The sequence below is a fragment of the Python bivittatus genome, unplaced genomic scaffold (genome assembly GCF_059951505.1).
Source record: "Python bivittatus isolate LINGU-HERP-01145 unplaced genomic scaffold, Pbiv_v1 ctg000080_np1212, whole genome shotgun sequence".
Classification (NCBI taxonomy): domain Eukaryota; kingdom Metazoa; phylum Chordata; class Lepidosauria; order Squamata; family Pythonidae; genus Python; species Python bivittatus.
The window spans coordinates 51,662,212-51,680,610 of record NW_028277035.1 but is presented as its reverse complement, the minus strand read 5'-3'; the positions used below and the strand labels follow the sequence as shown (position 1 = coordinate 51,680,610).

The 18,399-nt window shown below is 38.6% G+C and overlaps 2 protein-coding genes across 6 annotated transcripts; one reads left to right on the top strand and one right to left on the bottom strand.

Annotated features, from left to right (window-relative positions):
• Nucleotides 1–481: 481 nt before the first annotated feature.
• On the bottom strand, nucleotides 482–5,867 carry SPCS1 (signal peptidase complex subunit 1). Its single transcript, XM_007432374.2, has 4 exons — nucleotides 5,496–5,867; nucleotides 1,581–1,640; nucleotides 1,035–1,121; nucleotides 482–656 (listed from the first exon to the last, which is right to left on the bottom strand). The coding sequence occupies exons 1-4, from the start codon at nucleotides 5,850–5,852 to the stop codon at nucleotides 534–536; spliced, it is 627 nt and encodes a 208-aa protein (XP_007432436.1). The 5' UTR covers nucleotides 5,853–5,867; the 3' UTR covers nucleotides 482–533.
• A 147-nt stretch (nucleotides 5,868–6,014) lies between these two features.
• On the top strand, nucleotides 6,015–17,339 carry GLT8D1 (glycosyltransferase 8 domain containing 1). 5 transcript variants are annotated; one of them, XM_007432376.4, is made up of 10 exons: nucleotides 6,015–6,344; nucleotides 8,761–8,813; nucleotides 8,900–8,998; nucleotides 9,860–10,076; nucleotides 10,557–10,674; nucleotides 11,010–11,094; nucleotides 12,890–13,002; nucleotides 14,451–14,617; nucleotides 15,754–15,866; nucleotides 16,555–17,339. In XM_007432376.4, exons 2-10 carry the CDS (start codon nucleotides 8,798–8,800, stop codon nucleotides 16,737–16,739), a joined length of 1,113 nt encoding a protein of 370 aa, XP_007432438.1. In that variant the 5' UTR covers nucleotides 6,015–6,344; nucleotides 8,761–8,797; the 3' UTR covers nucleotides 16,740–17,339. The 5 variants fall into 5 exon arrangements, with proteins under 5 accessions (XP_007432438.1, XP_007432439.1, XP_087990201.1 ...); XM_007432377.4 differs by having other exon boundaries at nucleotides 6,015–6,433; XM_088134075.1 differs by lacking the exon at nucleotides 6,015–6,344 and adding an exon at nucleotides 6,465–6,620.
• Nucleotides 17,340–18,399: the final 1,060 nt, after the last annotated feature.

Sequence of the window (18,399 nt, the reverse complement as noted above, 5' to 3'; positions counted from 1 at the left end):
TGAAGATTTCATTTTTATATATATATGTATTATTTAAAATACCATTTAAGCACAGATTCAGAATTAATCACATGATTTTGCAATAATGTCTGACAGACTGGTTTAAAGATATAGGTCTATTTTATTGTTGACTAGAGTTAAGATTGTTAAACATTTGAAGTTTCTACAATTAGTGGTAGTAGACTTTTAACCACTGCAGTAGATGGAGCAGCAAAATAATTATTTCCATGACTTATTTAATCCTCTCAGGATGTACTAGAAAATGATTGCTGGGCTAAACTATTGTGAGCTAAGCAACACCTCTATTAAATGCAGGTACTCCAATATTTAATTTTTTTAATAGTAATAAATCGTCAAGTTTGCCATACTGTAGATGGATGTAGTTAAATATATAGGAAGTTTTTATTCTCCAACTGTATGCAGAGGTTTTGTAATACCGTCAGATTCATAAACACCAAACCAAGTAAAGGAAGAGGAGAAATCAATTTTAAAGCAAATTTAATGACAGAAAATCATACAGAAGATGTAGTTTTTCAATTTTTAGGATGCCTCTTTACTTTTCTGTCTGCAGGTTTCTTATCATCTGTTGCAGATTCCTGGACAGGTAACCATTTCAGAGGATTGCGACGATAAATGGGCCATGGAGGCAGAGTGAGCTGTAATAGAAGAAATTTAGGACAACTCAAGACTCCTATTAAATGCTTGTTTTTTGGCTAGATCAGCTAAGTTTAGGTACAAAGGAAGCTAAGGAATCTTGCAGAATAGTATTTCCATATTACTATGCAATTACTCCAAATGAAGATCAGGATAAAAGTCAATTGTACAAACACCCAACAACAACAAACAGGAATGTCAAAGCAATAATAATATATAGAACAAAATGTTGATAATTTATTGTCCAAAGAAAAATCAATTACTGTATATTATTCCTTTAGGGTGTGTGCTTGCATTGTAGGTACAGTTTACTACAACCTTTGCAGAACTTGATTATTTTGAATATATTCTGTATATATGCTATAAAGTCATATTCTTACCAGGCATGATATAGTAAATCCAGCCATTACTATGTAAACTGTCCAGCCAAACTGTTCAGTGATATACCCATAAATAAAGCCAATCACCTACAAGACAAAAATCAGAATAAAGAAAACTCAAGGCTATTTCTCAAACCAATACAACAGTTTAAAATGTATATAATAACTTAGAGTAGTTACTAAGGATGTTCACACTGGGGATTCATAAGAAAGCATCAAACTCTTATAGTCTCTATGGTTCAGGGCACCATGCATAAAAAGATATAGATTTATATGCAAGATATTCTTACTGCAAAGATAGCTGTCTTGAAAAAGGACTAGGACCCAGCAGACATTTTTGCTGGAGTAATTGGAAGGGGAGGGGTTTTGCTTATTCCCTAATACATCTCATAAAATATTCCCAAGTATTTCATGCCTCACCTCTCATGAGCATCTTTTCAGGAGGTAAAAGTAGAAAGAAGTGATGAATGTATAACTTACAGTGATAGTGTTGTGTGTGCGCGCGTGTAAATAATATAGATGGTATTCTGTTTTTATTATACTTACAGCAGAGAAAAGAATTATTCCTTGAAAAATCTGCTCTGCTAGTTTTTGACCTTTGTAGTCCTGTGGAAAAAGAAAAATCAATAGCACTAACATTTTCCCCATATCTGTAATTCTTACAGCTTACACAATGATGAAAACACTAAGATTTCTGATAAGGTAATAGGAATAAGAAGTGAAAATGCATTTAAAAATAAATTTGAGGACGAGATCTTAGAAATAGATGTTTCTACTGAATGTGAAAGAACAGATAAGTACACTGCCAGACTTTCCATTATGCTGTCAGAGTACAGTTCACTTCTAACTACCTTTGCTAAATATATAAATATAATGAACTATATTTACACAACACTGCTGGAAGAAGATTTACGGTCAAATTAGATTTGACTTTTGTGATATCTTTAGATACAGCTAGCTATAGTTGCCTCTAAGTAATGATGTCAACTCACGAAAGTTTTGTATGCTTGTCAAGTTTTGCCTAAAAAGGACCAGGGGATGGAAAAAAGATTTTGCTTTACCTCTATTTCACGAGTACTTTAAGATTTTTGTAAAATTCTTCAGATACTTCTGTTCTGGCTAGGTTTACACATTCTATTAAGATTTAATGTGGTCTATATGTGAACTCAGTCATTGTGGCTTAAATAATAATTCATAGTCACAACAAATCAGTTTGGTGCAATGTGTGAGCCTAGTTAATTGGAGCTAATTCAGCTAGAACTGAAGAGAATGAACTAGTTGGTTTTGATCAGCTCATTTATATTTATTATGTGTTCAATTTGTAAATCTCGCATACACAACTCTAGGCAGCTCACACAGTTAAAAAACCCCCCCAAAACAAATACAAATAAATAATAAAAACACAAAAAGCCATTAAAACACATCAAAAATTAAAACCATTAAAACCTAAAAAGCAATCTGCAGGAGAATGGCATCCATCTTATGAACAACATAACCATTGCATAGGCTGCATTCCACCGCCAGATTCCTAGGCATGGTGGCAGAGCCATGTCTTCAGGGCCCTCTAGAAAGCCAACAGGGTTGGGGCCAGGCTAACTTCAGAGATGAGGATGTTCCAAAGAGTGGGTGCTGTGGCAGAAAAGGCTCACCTCCTGGGTCCTGTCAGATGCAACTCCCTGGCAGACAGGAGCTGCAACATGCCCCTCCTGCCAGACTTGACGGGACACGTAGATGTAACCTGGGAGAGGCAGACCCTCAAATAACCCAGCCCCATTCCATCTAGGGACATTCAAGGTCATCACCAGCACCTTGAATTGAACCCAGAAGTAAACTTGCCACCAGTGCAGCTTGTGGAGCAGAGATGTAACATGCACTGATCAAGGAACACCCATGACTGCCTGCACCACTGCATTTTGCAACAGTTACAGCTTCTGGATGCTTTTTAAGGCCAGCCCAATGTAGAGCACATTACAGTAATCCAGAGCATGAGTGAGTGAGAGTAGAGCCTCCTGATCCAAGAACGGGTGTAACTGTCACACAACCCAAAGTTGCACGAAAGCCCTCCTAGCCACAACTGCCACTGCTCAATAAGTCCAGAAGGGCCCCCCCAATTGAGCACAGGGTCTGTTTAGGGCAGTGCCTTCCCATCTAGCGCCCAAGATGGTAAGTTCCCAGGTCCTGAAGGCCTGAAAACCCAAAGCCACTCAGTCTTGCCAGGGTTGAGCCAAAACCTGTTGTTCCCCTTCCAAACACCCACCATCTCCAGGCACAAGGTCAGGGACTCAACAACATCACTTAATTTACCAGAAGCAGAAATGTATTTCTGGGTATCATCAATGTACTGATGATACCTCTCACCATGGCAATGGATGACCTCACCCAGCAGTTTCATGTAGATGTTAAACAGGAGCTGAGAGTACCAAACTGGGATCCCACAAAGTAGGGGCTGAGGACAGGACCTCTCCTGACCAACACCAGCTGGAACTACCCATGGAGGAAGGAAGAGAACCAACACAATACAATACCACTCACTCCCAACCTCTGCAGCTGGTCCACAAGGATACTATGGTCAATGGTATTGAAGGCTGCTGAGAGGTCAAGTACAGCAAGGATGATGCACTACCCCATCCTGCTCCTGCCAGAAGTCATCTAAAAGTATGACCAATGCTGTATCTGCCTCATACTCAGGTGTGAAACAGATGAAAGGGGTTCAAATAATCATTTCATCCAGGATCCTCTGAAGCTGCTGCGTGACTACTTCTCAATAACCTTCTCTAGAAAGGGAAGGTTAGATACTGGATGAAAATTGTCCAATTAGATTGGGTCCAGCAATGGCTTGAGGTGGGGGCAAGCCAACACCTCTAAGGGGTAGAGGAACAGCCCCCTCAAGGAAGAATTAACCACCACTAGAACCCAGCCATATAGGTTATTATACTATATAGGAGGATAAAAACTGGAGAGAGGAAGAAGAATCATGTAATGCCTTAAACTCCTAAAGGAAAGAAGGGAACAAATGTAAGCACAAGCAGAAGCTTTGGTAACTCTAACAGAAATTTTGTATGGAAGGACTGTAGGCTCTGCCCAATTTTATTAGGTAAAAGGCATTCACGAATTCAGACTTGCTTAAATGTTTTACGTATCACACTTTGGATGGTGGATAACAACAATAACAATAATAATGTCACCTCATGAGACCCAAGTAGGCATGCCTTCTTGGTGTTGGCCCCTGCCTTTGGAAATATTCCCCATCCCAGTTTGCCCCAACCCTGCATGGCTTTAGAAAGGCAGTTCAGACCTGGCCCTTTCCCTGGCACTTAGGTCAAGAGGAGTAATACATTGCTCATTACTTATTCAGGAGATAAATTTTAGTCTGATCACCATTTAATATTTTTGGTTTTAGTGGTGGTATTTTTATTTTGTATTTTAATTTAATTACTTTGTCCGTCTGTCTATCTAGTTGCTAGGAATCAAAAACAATGATAGCATATAATCAATCAAGCCACCCACGTTGAGTCATATTGTTTGGATTTGGGTGGCCATATAAATGCTCCAAATAAATAAAACAATCAACTGAACAAATCTAGTCTATTTGCAAAACAAGATGGAAGAAACAAGTCTAGTCTGCCCAGTTAACACTAAACCTCAAAAGAGAATAGGATGTTTAAAGCTCTGTCTACCTATCAATAAATCCAACTGAGCTGGCACTCACACACCACAGGGATTACATTGTAAAGAATCGCAATATATATAGTTTTATGCATCTTTGTGTTTGAGGAAATGCTTCTCAAGTTTACTCATACCTAAACTTATTAACTTTGCCAAATGTTCCTTTAAATTAAAATAGCAGAGGAGACCTTTGAGGGACAGGACATTTTCAGCTGTGCCCATTTCACCTATATCAATATTCTGTCAGCAGTAAGCAATATCCCCTTATTTACCTAGGCCTTTAATAAATTAAATCAATGTAATATTTTTAATTTAGTATTTCAATATTTTCCAAGGCTGATGTATGTTGTTTGTTTTTGCCTTTTTGAAGCAGAATTCTGTTAAATATATTTAACTGATTTTAGCATGGTACTGATAATTTTGTTTTATGTAAGTTATCTACTAAGTACATTATGAGATGACTGATAAAATCCTACCGAAATAAGAGCTTATTTTCGAGCAGACACGTTTAGGTATGGAATTTTACACAACTCGAAGCAATAATTTAAAGGGGGGGGGGGGCAGAGGACGTAGAACAATCGAGACTTTTTCGTTTTCTGAACCGAAAATCTTTCCGTCTAATCGGCAGCTGCAGTCATCGGACCCTGGGGCGCCTCTACTTAGGACACGTCTCCTTACCAGCGAAGACAGCCAGGCAGTTTCTATTTGGTGCCTGGACGCTTTACCGCTTCCTGCCCGACCTCAAAGTCAGGAGGGCGCACAGCTCTCTCCGCTAGCGGGACGCTACCGCCTTACCATCTGCGTCGGGATGGATCGGAAGATGTTGAGCATGGTGCCCGGCGGAGCAGCGGCGCCTAGGTCTCTGCAGCCGTCAGCGCTCTCCAAGAGGAAAGCGGGCAGCGGGGGCTTGTGGGCTGCAAGCGGCACGGCGGCGGGCGGCTCCGGGGTCGAAAGGGGCTCCTCGGCTCTGCAGGGAGGAAGCTTGCTCTCCGGCGGCTGGAAAGGGTCACCCTGCGAGTTGCCGTCGGAGGCGGAAGAGACGAGCAAAGAACCGTCAACGGGCGCTTCCGGCTTCTTGACCGAGACGGCTCTGCGCCGTAAGGCGGGCGCTCCCGAGCATACCGGAATCGACGTTCTCTTGCCCCGCCTCATTGGTTTTGGATTTCCGACTCAGCTCGGGCGGGAAGTGGGGGCTGCTCCCCTCCTGGACTCATGCCAGAAACAAACCAACTCCGCCGGTGAATGCTGCCGTCTGCCGGTCGGCTGGCAGATAGCGCCATGACGTCACAGGCCTCTCTGCGGACGCTGGAGCCTTAGTTCGTCACCATGACAACAAGCGCAGGAGGCGTTTCCCGCCCCTTTCCTTTCGCGAGAAAGGGACCTTTGTCAAGTTGACGTCTAACGTATTGCCTCTCTGTTTTCTTTCTACCACAAAAAAAATTGGGTGTATTTATAGAGACATATTTGGCATTAACGCTCTTGCAAACGCGCCTGTTTACGTATCGGTTTTTCCCCCCCGATCAGGCACTACGATAGGCACCTTTTATTTTTCCAGCTGCTGTTGAGTTGGCATTTCGCGCGTGGCCGCCAGACTCTGCGAAGGGAAGGGAGGAATAGAAGGATCTCTCTATTCTGGGCCAGCAAGTAAGACTCGTGGGAATAGACGCTGCCTGTTTGCCATGCCGTGGGGGTTTAACTGCTGTGATGATGCGCTATGAATAATAAGCTTTACTGTATGTTATGCAGATATTATTCATTTTCCTTCTTTTTAATATGCAGCAGATCTAGTCAGGTGGCCAACATCTCTGAGCAAAGGGCTGGAAGGCAAACGGGGGATGCTGCTACCTTTCGAAAAGTAGAAGTAGTTTCTTTTTAACTGATGGATTGTTGTGATCCTTAACTGATGTCACCTGCAGTAAGGTGCGTCTAGTAACATTACAGCCGTCTTAGCAGGATTACATAGCTGAAAGGGGAAAAAAACCCCACTAAAGAGATAACATGTTAAAGTTCAGGTAAATGCATATATGTGAACTAAACTATAGAAGAGCATTGCAGAGCAGCAGTTATATAGCTGCAGAAGAGCAACATCTGCTCTTGATATTTGTCCATACAGTCACCTGATTGGTTGATACCTAATAGCCAACAATAATGGTTGAATGGTGATTCTAATCTTGAGCAAATTTTATATTACAGAAGGAGAATTATCTTAAAATATGAACTTCCAAGATTGACAGATATTGATAATTTGAAAGGTACCATGGGAACAAACCATATAAATGTTTGAAGAGGGCATTTAAGCCTCCCCCAACTCAGTACAGGTATCCAAATTGAAGCATCTCTGACAGATGCTGTCCAACCCTTGCCTGAATATATATACGTATATGTATGTACGTATACATACACACACACCCTCTGGCCTCTATGGGTGGAATGTGTCTTCCTCAACCTCGGGTCCTCCACCAGAGGCCTGGGAGTTTGAGGGTTCTGCGCAGGATCTTAGCTGTTCCTAGCACTGCACTCTTCTGGACAGAGAGCTCTGATGTTGTTCCTGGGATCTGTTGGAGCCACTCTCCCAGCTCAGGAGTCACAGCCCCAAGTGCTCCTACCACCACTGGGACCACTTTGGCCTTTACTTTCCACATCCTCTCTAGTTGCTCCTTTAGGCCCTGGTGCTTCTCCAGCTTCTCATGCTCCTTCTTCTTGATGTTGCTGTCACTTGGCACCACTACATCTATCACCGCTGCTGTCTTCTGGTCCTTGTCTACTACCACGATGTCTGGTTGATTGGCCAGTACCTGCCTGTCTGTCTGGATCTGGAAGTCCCACAGGATCTTAGCCCTGTTATTCTCCATGACCTTCTGTGGAATCTCCCATCTGGACTTGGGAGGGTCTAGACCATATACTGTGCAGATGTTCCTGTACACAATGCTAGCTACTTGGTTGTGCTGTTCAGCGTATGCTGTTCCTGCCTGCATTTTACACCCTGCCACTATATGTTGGACTCTCTCTGAGGCCTCTCTGCACAGTCTGCACCTTGGGTCCTGTCTAGTGTGGTAGACCTCTGCTTCTGTGGATCTGGTGCTTAGTGCCTGTTCTTGTGCTGCTATGATCAGTGCCTTCTTATGTTCAATTGGCATCCTTTCAGGTATTTCAAAAGTACTGTAATATCTCCCCTTATCTTCTCACCTCAGTGTTAAATATTCCTTCACATAGAACATAATTTCTGGACAATTTCTGATTGTCCTTATCATCATTAATTTGAATTCTTAATACAGTATTGCAGTTTTGGTAACATTGACTTTTTGTAAAGTATCATGTGAATTAAAAGGATAGAAGTAGTTATATTCAGCCAGAACTTGTTTAATTAAAAACCAGTTTACAGTAAGATTACAAATTATGACCTACAAGATAAATGAAGTATATGAACTATACACAGTCATTGTGTTTTTATCCCAAATGTGACCGGTGCCCCTGATTATGTTCATTTTATAACCCTGCAATTTATGATCCAGCAAAACACTATCATCTCATTTAAACATAACTTTTACTATATAGGCATTGCAGATTGACTGTGATAATTGAGAAGCTATCTCACAGGAATCTTTTTTAATATGTTTATGAGCATCAGATTCCTGATTCCTGATTCCTGACTAGTAAAGGTTTACAGGAGGGTAAGTCAGTAGAATGTGCAAAGTGCAGCTTGCAGAATACGCCTATGAAACCTAATGCAGTGACAGTAGTGAAGACGTATCTCATTATCAGTGCAAAGTGAGAATATTCTAAGGAGTCAAATAGGGATAGCTCAGGGTTACCAGGCTACGAAGTCAGCCTTCCCTAATTTGACTGCAGCCTAGACAAAATTGCTTTGTACCTAACTTCAGTTTGGAAGCAGATTATTGAACTGTATTGAGAATGAAAACTGAAACGGCGGATATAAGCTCTGTTTCCTCGCTCCGTCTTTTTTGCTTTCTGAATTTACCTGTGAATATGATGCTTTATGACTTACTGGATCTCTCTGGACATTTGTGGACACTTTCTTAGTTATGTTCCTTTTTTGTAGACTTTTGAAGAGATTTTGTTTTTCATCCCCAAAGAAAATGACATTAAGAAAAGGTACTTTTCCCCTTAAATAGCGATTTTTAAAAGTTAAAATACTCAGATGATGTTATTCTAACAATAGCTTTCTTTTTTCATTGCAGTAAACATATTCATCCTCGTACTTGTTGTTGTTATATTTTTGTTAGTGCTGCATCACAACTTTCTAGGTCTCAGTGATCTCTTGAAAAAAGAATTATCAGGTATTCTTCCATTTCTCTATTTTACTGCTTCAGTATAAGTGTTTATTTAGTAGGAAATTAGTAACTATGTATATGTTTTTATAAGCATTTTTTTCTGTAAAAACCATATTCCATGGTGGCACTTTTTAATTTTGATTTCATACTTCATTAATAATTATTGTCATTCATTAGCAGTTCCTTATAATTGTCTGCTTTTACTGTTTTTTTAGATTTTTTTTTAATCCCACCTTTATTATTTTTATAAATAACTCAAGGCAGCAAACAAACTAATACTCCTTCCTCCTCCTCCTAGTTTCCTTACAACAACCCTTGAGGTGAATTGGAGTGAGAGAGAGTCATTGGCCCAAAGTCACCCAACTGGCTTTCGTGCCTAAAACGGGACTAGAACTCACAGTCTCCTGGTTTCTAAGCCAACACCTTAACCACTACACTAAACTGCCTTTTGACATTTCTCCCTAGGTGTTGTTAGAAGTGAAACAGTCACAGTGCAGCATGGTTATTTTCATGGTACCTGAGCTGAAATACAGTCATAGAATTGCATCTTTTGTACCCATTATTTAATATAATTTAAAATATAGATTCTATATTAGACATGATTTCAACCTGTAATTCTTATTGTCTGAAAGTGACTTCAAACTAACTGTTGCCTCATCAGACTTGATCATTAAGAGTTAAAAGATTGGTTTAAACATCACACAAGCTAGGGTTTGTTTAACTATGGTTTAACCATGGCTTATTCAATAAACCATAATTGGGTTTGCAAAACATATCCTGCCATTACCCTTGATTTACAGATCACAAAATCTGAACTCACTCAACATGGTAAATCAAAATGTAATGCTTTATATAATTCCCGTGCAGATTCAAATCCATTAGGATTTCAGCCGATAGATTTTATACCTGAAGCTCCTCAAAGATTGACAGTGGACCAAAATGAAAATGAAATTCCTGTGGTCATTACAGCATCTGATGAAAGGCTTGGTGGTGTAATTGCAGCTGTGAACAGTATTCAGCAAAACACCAAATCCAATGTGGCATTCCATATTGTCACTTTGAATGACACTGTGGACCATCTGAGGTAAAAAGCATGTTTGTGGAATTTTATTGGCCACTTATTTTAGTAGGGGATGATTTTTAAATGCAATAGTTTATTGGAAAAAGACAGTTATTCTTATATTTAATGACAAATAGACTATTATTTATTCTATGTCTAATAAATTGACCCATTGAGGTGACTTTTATAGCAATTTGCTTGGTAATATTTTCAGAAGTGGTTTGCCCTTTTTTTCTTCCTAGGGCCGAGAGAGGTTGGCCCAAAGCCACTGAGCTGGCTTCGTGCCTAAGGTGGGACTAAAATTCGCAGTTTCTCAGCTTCTGGCATAGTACCTTAACTACTACATCAGACTGGGTCTCTATTATGTAATACTTGACTTCAGATTGCCATACTCTGTCATACTCCTGATTGTCACAGGACTCACCAAGATGAGAAAATTCAAAGAATGATTCTTGTACCATTTCAGTAATATTTGATATCTCTATTACTTTCTTAATTGTGTAGATCATGGCTTAGTAAAACCAGTCTAAAAAATGTTCAGTACCGAATTTTGAATTTTGATCCTGGTATGCTGGCTGGAAAAGTGCAGATAGACTCAAAGATGCCAGATTCCATAAAACCAGTAGGTATTACTGATTATGTTATTGTAACTATAACTTGTTCACTATTACTGATAATTTATATTTGCATGCATGCTTAAGTATTAGATCTTTGAGAAAGTTATCTTTTAATTACTAACATCATCTTCCTTGATTCTGTTTTGCATACCTGATTTAGTTAGGACAGCTTCGGTAACTTACTAAGGAATATTTGGAAATGTCATCATTTTCACCAAGGTTGCACCAAATACTTCTACTTAATCTTGTTAGATATGAAGGTATATCAAAAAGATTTGATTACAAGTATCTAATGCTTGCCATCTCATAATTTCTTTTATCACCTTTTGCTTCTTTCTAGCTGACATTTGCAAGATTCTACCTACCTAATTGGGTTCCCAATGCAGAAAAGGCCATTTATTTGGATGATGATGTGATTGTGCAAGGTATGGGACTTTGCTTTTTATATATGTTGAAGGGCATATAAATTGCCTTTCTACATATCAACCTTCCCCCATATCTGGTGCTGATTAGATGTGTTGGGATCACAGCTCCAAGGAATCATAGCCAATATCGTTCATGTGAATCTGCAGCCCCAACACATCTGGAATGCAGTAGTTTGGGGAAGGCTAATATAGTAGCTCCTCTTGTTTGAAGGACAAAGCAACTTTGGTTTCCAGTTTAAAAAGAAATATAAAACCTCCTGTAACTTGTACTGAAATTTTAATTTGTCCTTCTGTGGAAATTCTAGTAACTTAAGCTATCAAACAATTAATTAATGGAAGAATTTACACAACGGTAAGCCATGGTTGAGTGATACATGGGCAAATTAAGCCTCGGGGATCCACTTCCACGTTCCTCTTCCAGGCATCCTCTTCCTCTTGGATCTAAAACCTGAGGCCTCAGTGCTATACCGAGCCCCTGAAAGCCTTCCAAGGGACTCTCAGAGACCTCAACAAAAGATAGAGGAAGGGAAAATTATGGAGATGTATTACATTTAAATTTATTAAACTGGAAGAAATAAAACCCAGTTTTCATCCTGATCTCTCCTACTATTTTTTGTAGTGTAGTTCTCTGGCACTTTACTGAAAGATCAAGGGTAGTTCTTGAAAAAAGTTGTGTTGTTCTGCTTTAGATTAATCATATTTTGTGAACCAAAAACTTAGTTTATAATAAACTCTGTTCTCAGACCTCCCAACTGTTTGCGCCAGTGGTCATATTTGTCATTTGAAGAATATGCTGTGCGCTTTAAGGAAAAGTTGCCATTGGGGTTTTACCCATTCATAAAACATCTGCCATGGTAGTGGGGACCATCACATTTCACCAGTGGGCCAACTGAGGATGTTATCTGCTATCTTCCCTGAGACCATAGCATACCCATGATCAGTCCCCAGGCTACTTGTCTGCGGGTTTTTTAGGCAGATGAGCCCATTTAGAAACAAAATACCGGGCTGTAGCCACTTATAATTTTTACCTTCTGAAAACATGGAGCATATGTAAAAACAGAGAGCATTATTGCCAATACATATAAGTGAAAAGTGAGAAAAAAGATACACACAAGAGAAAATAGAGAGGACAGTACCAAAGTTATTGTAGCTTTGCTTTGATTGAGATTTTTTTTTACCTGGCATCTTTTACTGTTTTTTCTGTTGTTTTTACATGGATGTTATGTTTTTATGCTTGTTAGCTGCCTAGAGTTATTTGATTAAGATGGGCGGCCACAAGTAGGTGAGCCATATATATCTGAATATGAAATTTTATTAAGGTAATAATTTATTTCCAGCTGAAGTATTAATTCATAGTAGCCTAATCAGCTGATTTTTGTTGTGTGCAAATATGAATTAAAAATAAAATGTCACTTTGAAATTATTGGAAGCATGATTATGGCTTCCATAAATAATAGCATTTGTCCCTGGTTGTTGTATTAAGTAACACGTTTTTTTAATAGTAGATACCCATGTTGTAATACAAAACTGCCTGAGAGAGACACTTCAGTTTTAAAACTTATTTACTTTGTGGCGCATAAGTTTTTGTCCAAATAAGAGAGCTCTTTGGATAGACATATACGAGATGTGATCCTGCCTGACACTTGCGTGGCATTTATTGGAATAGCAATCACTGTTAGTAGGTACGTTCTAAGTATTGGGAAAGACTATGTGAGACATTTGTGTTAAAATGACAAAATGTGGGTATTCATTTCTTTGCAATAGCAGCTTCTTATTGCCTATGATGCATTTTCAGATGATATCCTTGAACTTTACCACACTCCATTGCAACCAGGCCACGCAGCTGCATTCTCGGATGATTGTGACTCTACCTCAAATAAGTTTTCTGTCCGTGGAGCAGGAAATCAGGTGAAAGCAGCTGTAAAGAAGAATGAGGGACCCTAGTTTTTAGAAGATGCTTATACTTTGCTGGTTCCATTCTTGACTTGAAAATTTTGCAAAGGTTTTAGTACCCAGTTTTAGCAAAGTGTTTTTTCAAGTTTTAAAAACAGAAGTAGTAACTTCCTGCTGGTATGCCTCATGACTGAATCTTTATCAATCAGAAAGAACCTCAATAATTTCTTTACGTTAGTTTAAAGCTTTTTGCACATGTGTGCTTATTTATGTAGGTAGTCTTTGATTCTCTTTAGGGTACTATAAAATATGCTTTTGTTCTCCATCTTTGAAGGAGAACCATTACTGTCTTGAAATAATCAAAAGCAGTTTCATCTTTTTCATTAATTAGCAAGTACCTTGTTTACCATGGGCTGAAAAGGAGATAGAAAGAAGGAAACAAACTATTTTCAATTATATGTAAATTACTCTTTTTGTGTGCCTTCCAGTCAGTGTTGATTCCTGGTGACTGCCTGGACTAGTCCCTGCAGTTTTCTTCGTAGCATTTTTGGAAGTGGCTTGCCACTGCCTGCTTCCTAGGGATGAAAGAAGTGACTGGCTCAAAGTCACCCAGGGTCATGATCTCCCTGTTTCTAGACTTGATGCTTTAACCACTACAGGCAGTCTGTTTAGCAACCACAATTGGAATCAGCAACTCAGTTGTTAAGCAAAGCGGTTGCTAAGCAAAATTGCAACAGTGCTTATGATCTCACTTCAGCTTTCCTTTGCTTTACAGACCTGTGAAGGTCGTAAATGCGAGGCTTGGTTGTAAAATTACCTTTTCATCACTGTTGTAACTGTAAACAGTCACTAAATGAGGACTCACTGTACATCAGGTTGTATATACTGGGTAGGAAGATAATTTTTATTTTTAAGTGGACAGTGGGACATAGAAACTGTAGGCAGAATTTCCCCTATACCCAGCCCCCCTCCTATCTGCTTTGAAGGCTTGGAGGTTTGAAAATACTAATCAGGCTAGACCTGGCTAGTACTTGTGAGACTTCAGGAAATCCAAGGCCTAGATAGATCAAACATTTCAACTTGGAAAAAGGCAGTGGCAGGCTACTTCCATATTGTTACCCAGAAAAGAACATGGAGATGTGCATATAATCACCCAAAACCAAGTCTGACTCAATGAGATTTAAAAAAAACGGGGGAGGGGGAAAAAAGGAAATCCTGTTGTGTAAGTTCATTTGCGTGATGCTCCATATAGACTTTGTAATAAATTCCTGCTTTCACAGTAGTTATCAATGGTGCCTGCACATTAATGTATTTTTTAAAATAACCTAACATAATTGGAGATGTTTAGACTCTGTCCAGCTTTCTGGTTTTCTGCAGAGAGGAAGCATGTTTACTGAGGAAGTCTTTGGAGTGGAGGGCAGGAATAAAACTCAATCTGAGGCCAAATTTCTATTTATTTTCAGTATAATTACATGGGATTTCTTGATTATAAAAAAGAATTGGTTCGGAAGCTGTCCATAAAAGCAAGCACCTGCTCCTTCAATCCAGGTGTCTTTGTTGCAAATCTAACAGAATGGAAAATACAAAATGTTACTAAGCAACTGGAGAAATGGATGGCACTTAATGTTGTGTGAGTATGTCGATTTTTTTATATGATAGCTGAAGATTGAGACGAATTGTATGTGAGGATGGAAAAGGGGAGATAGAAGAGAAAAAATACCCTGAAGAATTGTCTCTGTCTTTCCTATCAGTCTTCCTCAACCTGTTGTCTATTAGGCATCCTAAAATTCTGCAAGTTGCAGTCCAAAATAATTAGAAGGACAATAGTTTGAGAAAAACAAATCTAGGCAGTTGCTAAAATCACTATTGTATGTACCACTATATTCCTATCTTGCTATTATTTTCTACATTAACTCAGTATCACTTTCTCTGTCAGCTTTAGACACCTGATCTTCAGTACCAATGATTTTAAAATGCAATTCTTCACATAAAAATGTTCTGGTATCTGGTTTCTTAAATATCTTTCCCACCTCATACTCTCAATCTACCTCCTTCTCTTCCTTTCAATTCTTACTCCCAACATATATTTTCTTGCTGAAATACAACTTCTTGCATCCCTCACCATCATTCATCCAGCCACATTTGGAGGCAACACTTTCCCCAGGTCTGTGCTATGGAATGGCCATTCCTTGTATCTACTTTTCCATTAGTTTTTCTTCTAGAAATAATCCTACTTAATAGTTGTGTTTTTTAACTGTTTAAAGTACTTCACGTATTTGTAAACTGTCCTTTAAGGAAATGGAAGGTAACATTATTTCCACGTTTTGCCTTACAACTCAAACAGTTCTTTGGCATTAGCTTGGTTGACTGGGCTTAAAGAAGTTGGCAGTCAAAATAACTAGACCATACTATGTTGCCTACTCCAACTATCATGCACCAAGGGCTAACCAGTGGGTTCATGACTTAGGCAAGTTTACCCCCACATGGATCTCTTATTTGAAACTGATTTTCTTCTTGTGTTCTGCTATCACTCAATTCCTTTATTGCATTTTTCTAGCTCATTGTCAAGAATATGAGTTCTTGCCTTAGTAAGAGCTTGCCATCAAATATTTATTAAAAAGTGCAAAAACAAACATGTGAATAATACATTAAAAACAGAGTAATTGCAATCTATTCAAATTATGTATCTATGAAAATGGTTTTCCTTGTTAATAATTATGCTTTTTGTTCAGCTGGTTAATTTGCATTTTCTTAATCACTGACCAGAGAAGAGATATATAGCAGGACTCTTGCTGGCAGTATCACTACGCCTCCTCTACTAATTGTATTTTACAAGCGGCATTCAAAGATTGACCCTATGTGGAATGTTCGTCATCTTGGTAAGTAGAGGGGGGGAAAAAACCAATTTTACATTAATACTGCACCATTATCAAATTGGAGCTAATTTGACTAATCAAACTGGCTGGGATTATAATCCTTTTTTTCCCCCTTTAGTACTAGTTTTAGTGATTTTGGACAGAATGCTTTTGTCACAAGTAGCACCTACCACTGATGAAATGGGAGCATGCAATTTTCTCTCCCCTGCAGTTTCTCATGCACATTCTGAATCTATGGAATTATTTTTTAGGGCTTCTGTGGACCTGCAGGGGAGAGGAGAAACCCTGGTTGTATTAGTGAAAATCCACTAGCAGGATGTTTTTAATCTGCTGTAATGAAGTGATTGGTTTCCTCTGGGAGAGTCTCATTGAACTTGTTATTGTCTACTTAAGAAGGCTGACATTGATGAATATATTTGAAACTTCTGTGGAATTTCAATATGCATTTAGTGATTAGTTTACTGCAAGGATTTTGTTGGCTTCAGTTATGGCCTTCAGGACTCTAAAACAGAGTTTTATTTTATGTCCAATTTTGAGGGTAGTGAGCAGTGAGAAAGGAACAAAACATTTCTGATAAAAATTTAAACTAGTCAACCTATCAAAGAGTTAGTTCTACCTGTCGTTGAAAACTGCAGATACAATTATTTCTGCTGCATGACTTGTTAAATTTGCTGTGTTACTCAATTTAAAGGTTCAAGTGCTGGCAAAAGATACTCGCCACAGTTTGTGAAAGCTGCCAAATTACTCCACTGGAATGGACATTTCAAACCCTGGGGGCGAACTGCATCCTTTGCAGATGTTTGGGAAAAATGGTACATTCCTGATCCTAGTGGCAGATTTAATTTGATTCGGAGGCATAGTGATGCAGCACAGTAAGGAGGACTCAATACCTACATACTTTTCTCAGGAAGCCTGTCAGATCACAGAGTGAAATCAGTAATGGTATGTCCATTTAACCTACATTGAATTTGAGAAGGACTTGAAATTGTATGCCTGAAGAAGCAGTTTCGTGCCTTCAAGTACAAGATGAGGAACAGCTTGGATCAACTACGCAGCTGGACCAGATGAATTCTTCAGAAGTAAATTTTTATAATGAAATGTTACAAAATTAGCTTCATCTAGGAATGTGACATTCCTGGGTGTCTGCAACATATCTTGCACAGCTATTTCTTTGTACCAAAAAAACAAAACAAAAACCTTCCTCCTCTTAGCAGTAACCTGTGAATGTAAGTTTTCTGCTAGAACCTTTTCTCTTTAGTATTTAGTCAATTGTTTACACTTATTTAAATCTGTTGTAGATTTAATCTGTTTTTGTAATTATTTAGTAAATGATGGAAGAAACTGCCCAACAACACTAAAATAGCCTGTTTAAAATCATGGAGAAAGACACTCAAACAAAGCTTGATTTGTTTGTATGTGAGTTCAGATTAATCTACATTTGATAACTGTAATAAAAAGTAATCTTGTCTTACAATATATCATTTCCTCCAATAAATGGACTCAGTTTCTAGAGCATCTATTTGGGAGATACGCACATTAAAAGAGCTAATTAGAAATTTGCGAGAAAAGTTCACAAATTAAAGGAAAAAGTAAATTTTGATCTGCTGGCAAGAAAAAAGTTTAGAGCAGAGGTGTAGAAGCTTCAGTGATCCTCCTTCAAAAGCTGCTGCTAAACTACAACAGAAGGAGAAACCTATTAAATACAGAAATCTTATTAAATATGTTGGATTTAATTAGTGTTTATTCTGCACAGGCAGACACACACAGAGGAGTGTGACCTCTGGTGGGTCATCCAAAAGTTAAGTGTGGTTCTTGTTCAAAAAAGGCTGAACCAACTTTGTCTTTCTAATTAGCAGATTAGATAGGCCTTGTGAATCTACTGATTATGTCTGTGGTTCAGCTGAGACATGAAATGGCTGAAAACAAAAACTGGAAGTAAACACTTAGAAGATGGGAGAGAGAGGGCTTTGGCTTTACTACATTAAAGGTTGAACTCCTGCCCCTCTTTATCTTAGAGATGCAATTATATCATTTTCTAAAAAAATATGGATTTTCTATATGTTAGAGTACATACTCTATATAGTTCCAGTGCTTACAAATTGAGCAGGAAGACATGGCACAAATATATGTACACTTTTTGGATAGATTTTCTAAGCACATGCATATTTTCCTCAGGAAACTGCATTGTTATTATGTTTTCCTATATTTTCCCTAATGCAAACATTGTTGTGCATTATTAAGTTGGAACTCAGCCTACAGAATTCTGAAAAGTGCAGAATTCAGGAAAGAAGCAATCTTCACCTGTTCCTTCTCCCTTTATAGGCTCTAACCTTCATCTTAGGAGGATGCATAAGATAATAGGGAGAACAAGAAATCAGGAAACATTATTTTCATTCCACTATAAGATTCTCTGCAATGCAGTTCAGTTTTTTTCGGTTTGGAAATCAGAAAGTCCCTTGTGATCCATACTTGCTCTATCTAAAACACAAGCTCTCCACAGGTTACAATCTGAATCGTTACTTCATTCTGCTTTTGT

Bases quoted from the DNA above. Each gene is read 5' to 3' on its own strand.
- SPCS1 (XM_007432374.2), bottom strand. From the start codon at position 5,852: ATGAGGCGGGGCAAGAGAACGTCGATTCCGGTATGCTCGGGAGCGCCC. The intron at 1,641-5,495 runs GTAAGGCGGTAG...CTTTTTCCACAG, and splicing joins GATCCATCCCGACGCAGATG to GACTACAAAGGTCAAAAACT. The intron at 657-1,034 runs GTAAGAATATGA...CTTCTATTACAG, and splicing joins GATTTACTATATCATGCCTG to CTCACTCTGCCTCCATGGCC.
- GLT8D1 (XM_088134073.1), top strand. From the start codon at position 7,823: ATGTTCAATTGGCATCCTTTCAG. The intron at 8,814-8,899 runs GTACTTTTCCCC...TTTTCATTGCAG, and splicing joins GAAAATGACATTAAGAAAAG to TAAACATATTCATCCTCGTA. The intron at 11,095-12,889 runs GTATGGGACTTT...ATGCATTTTCAG, and splicing joins TGATGATGTGATTGTGCAAG to ATGATATCCTTGAACTTTAC.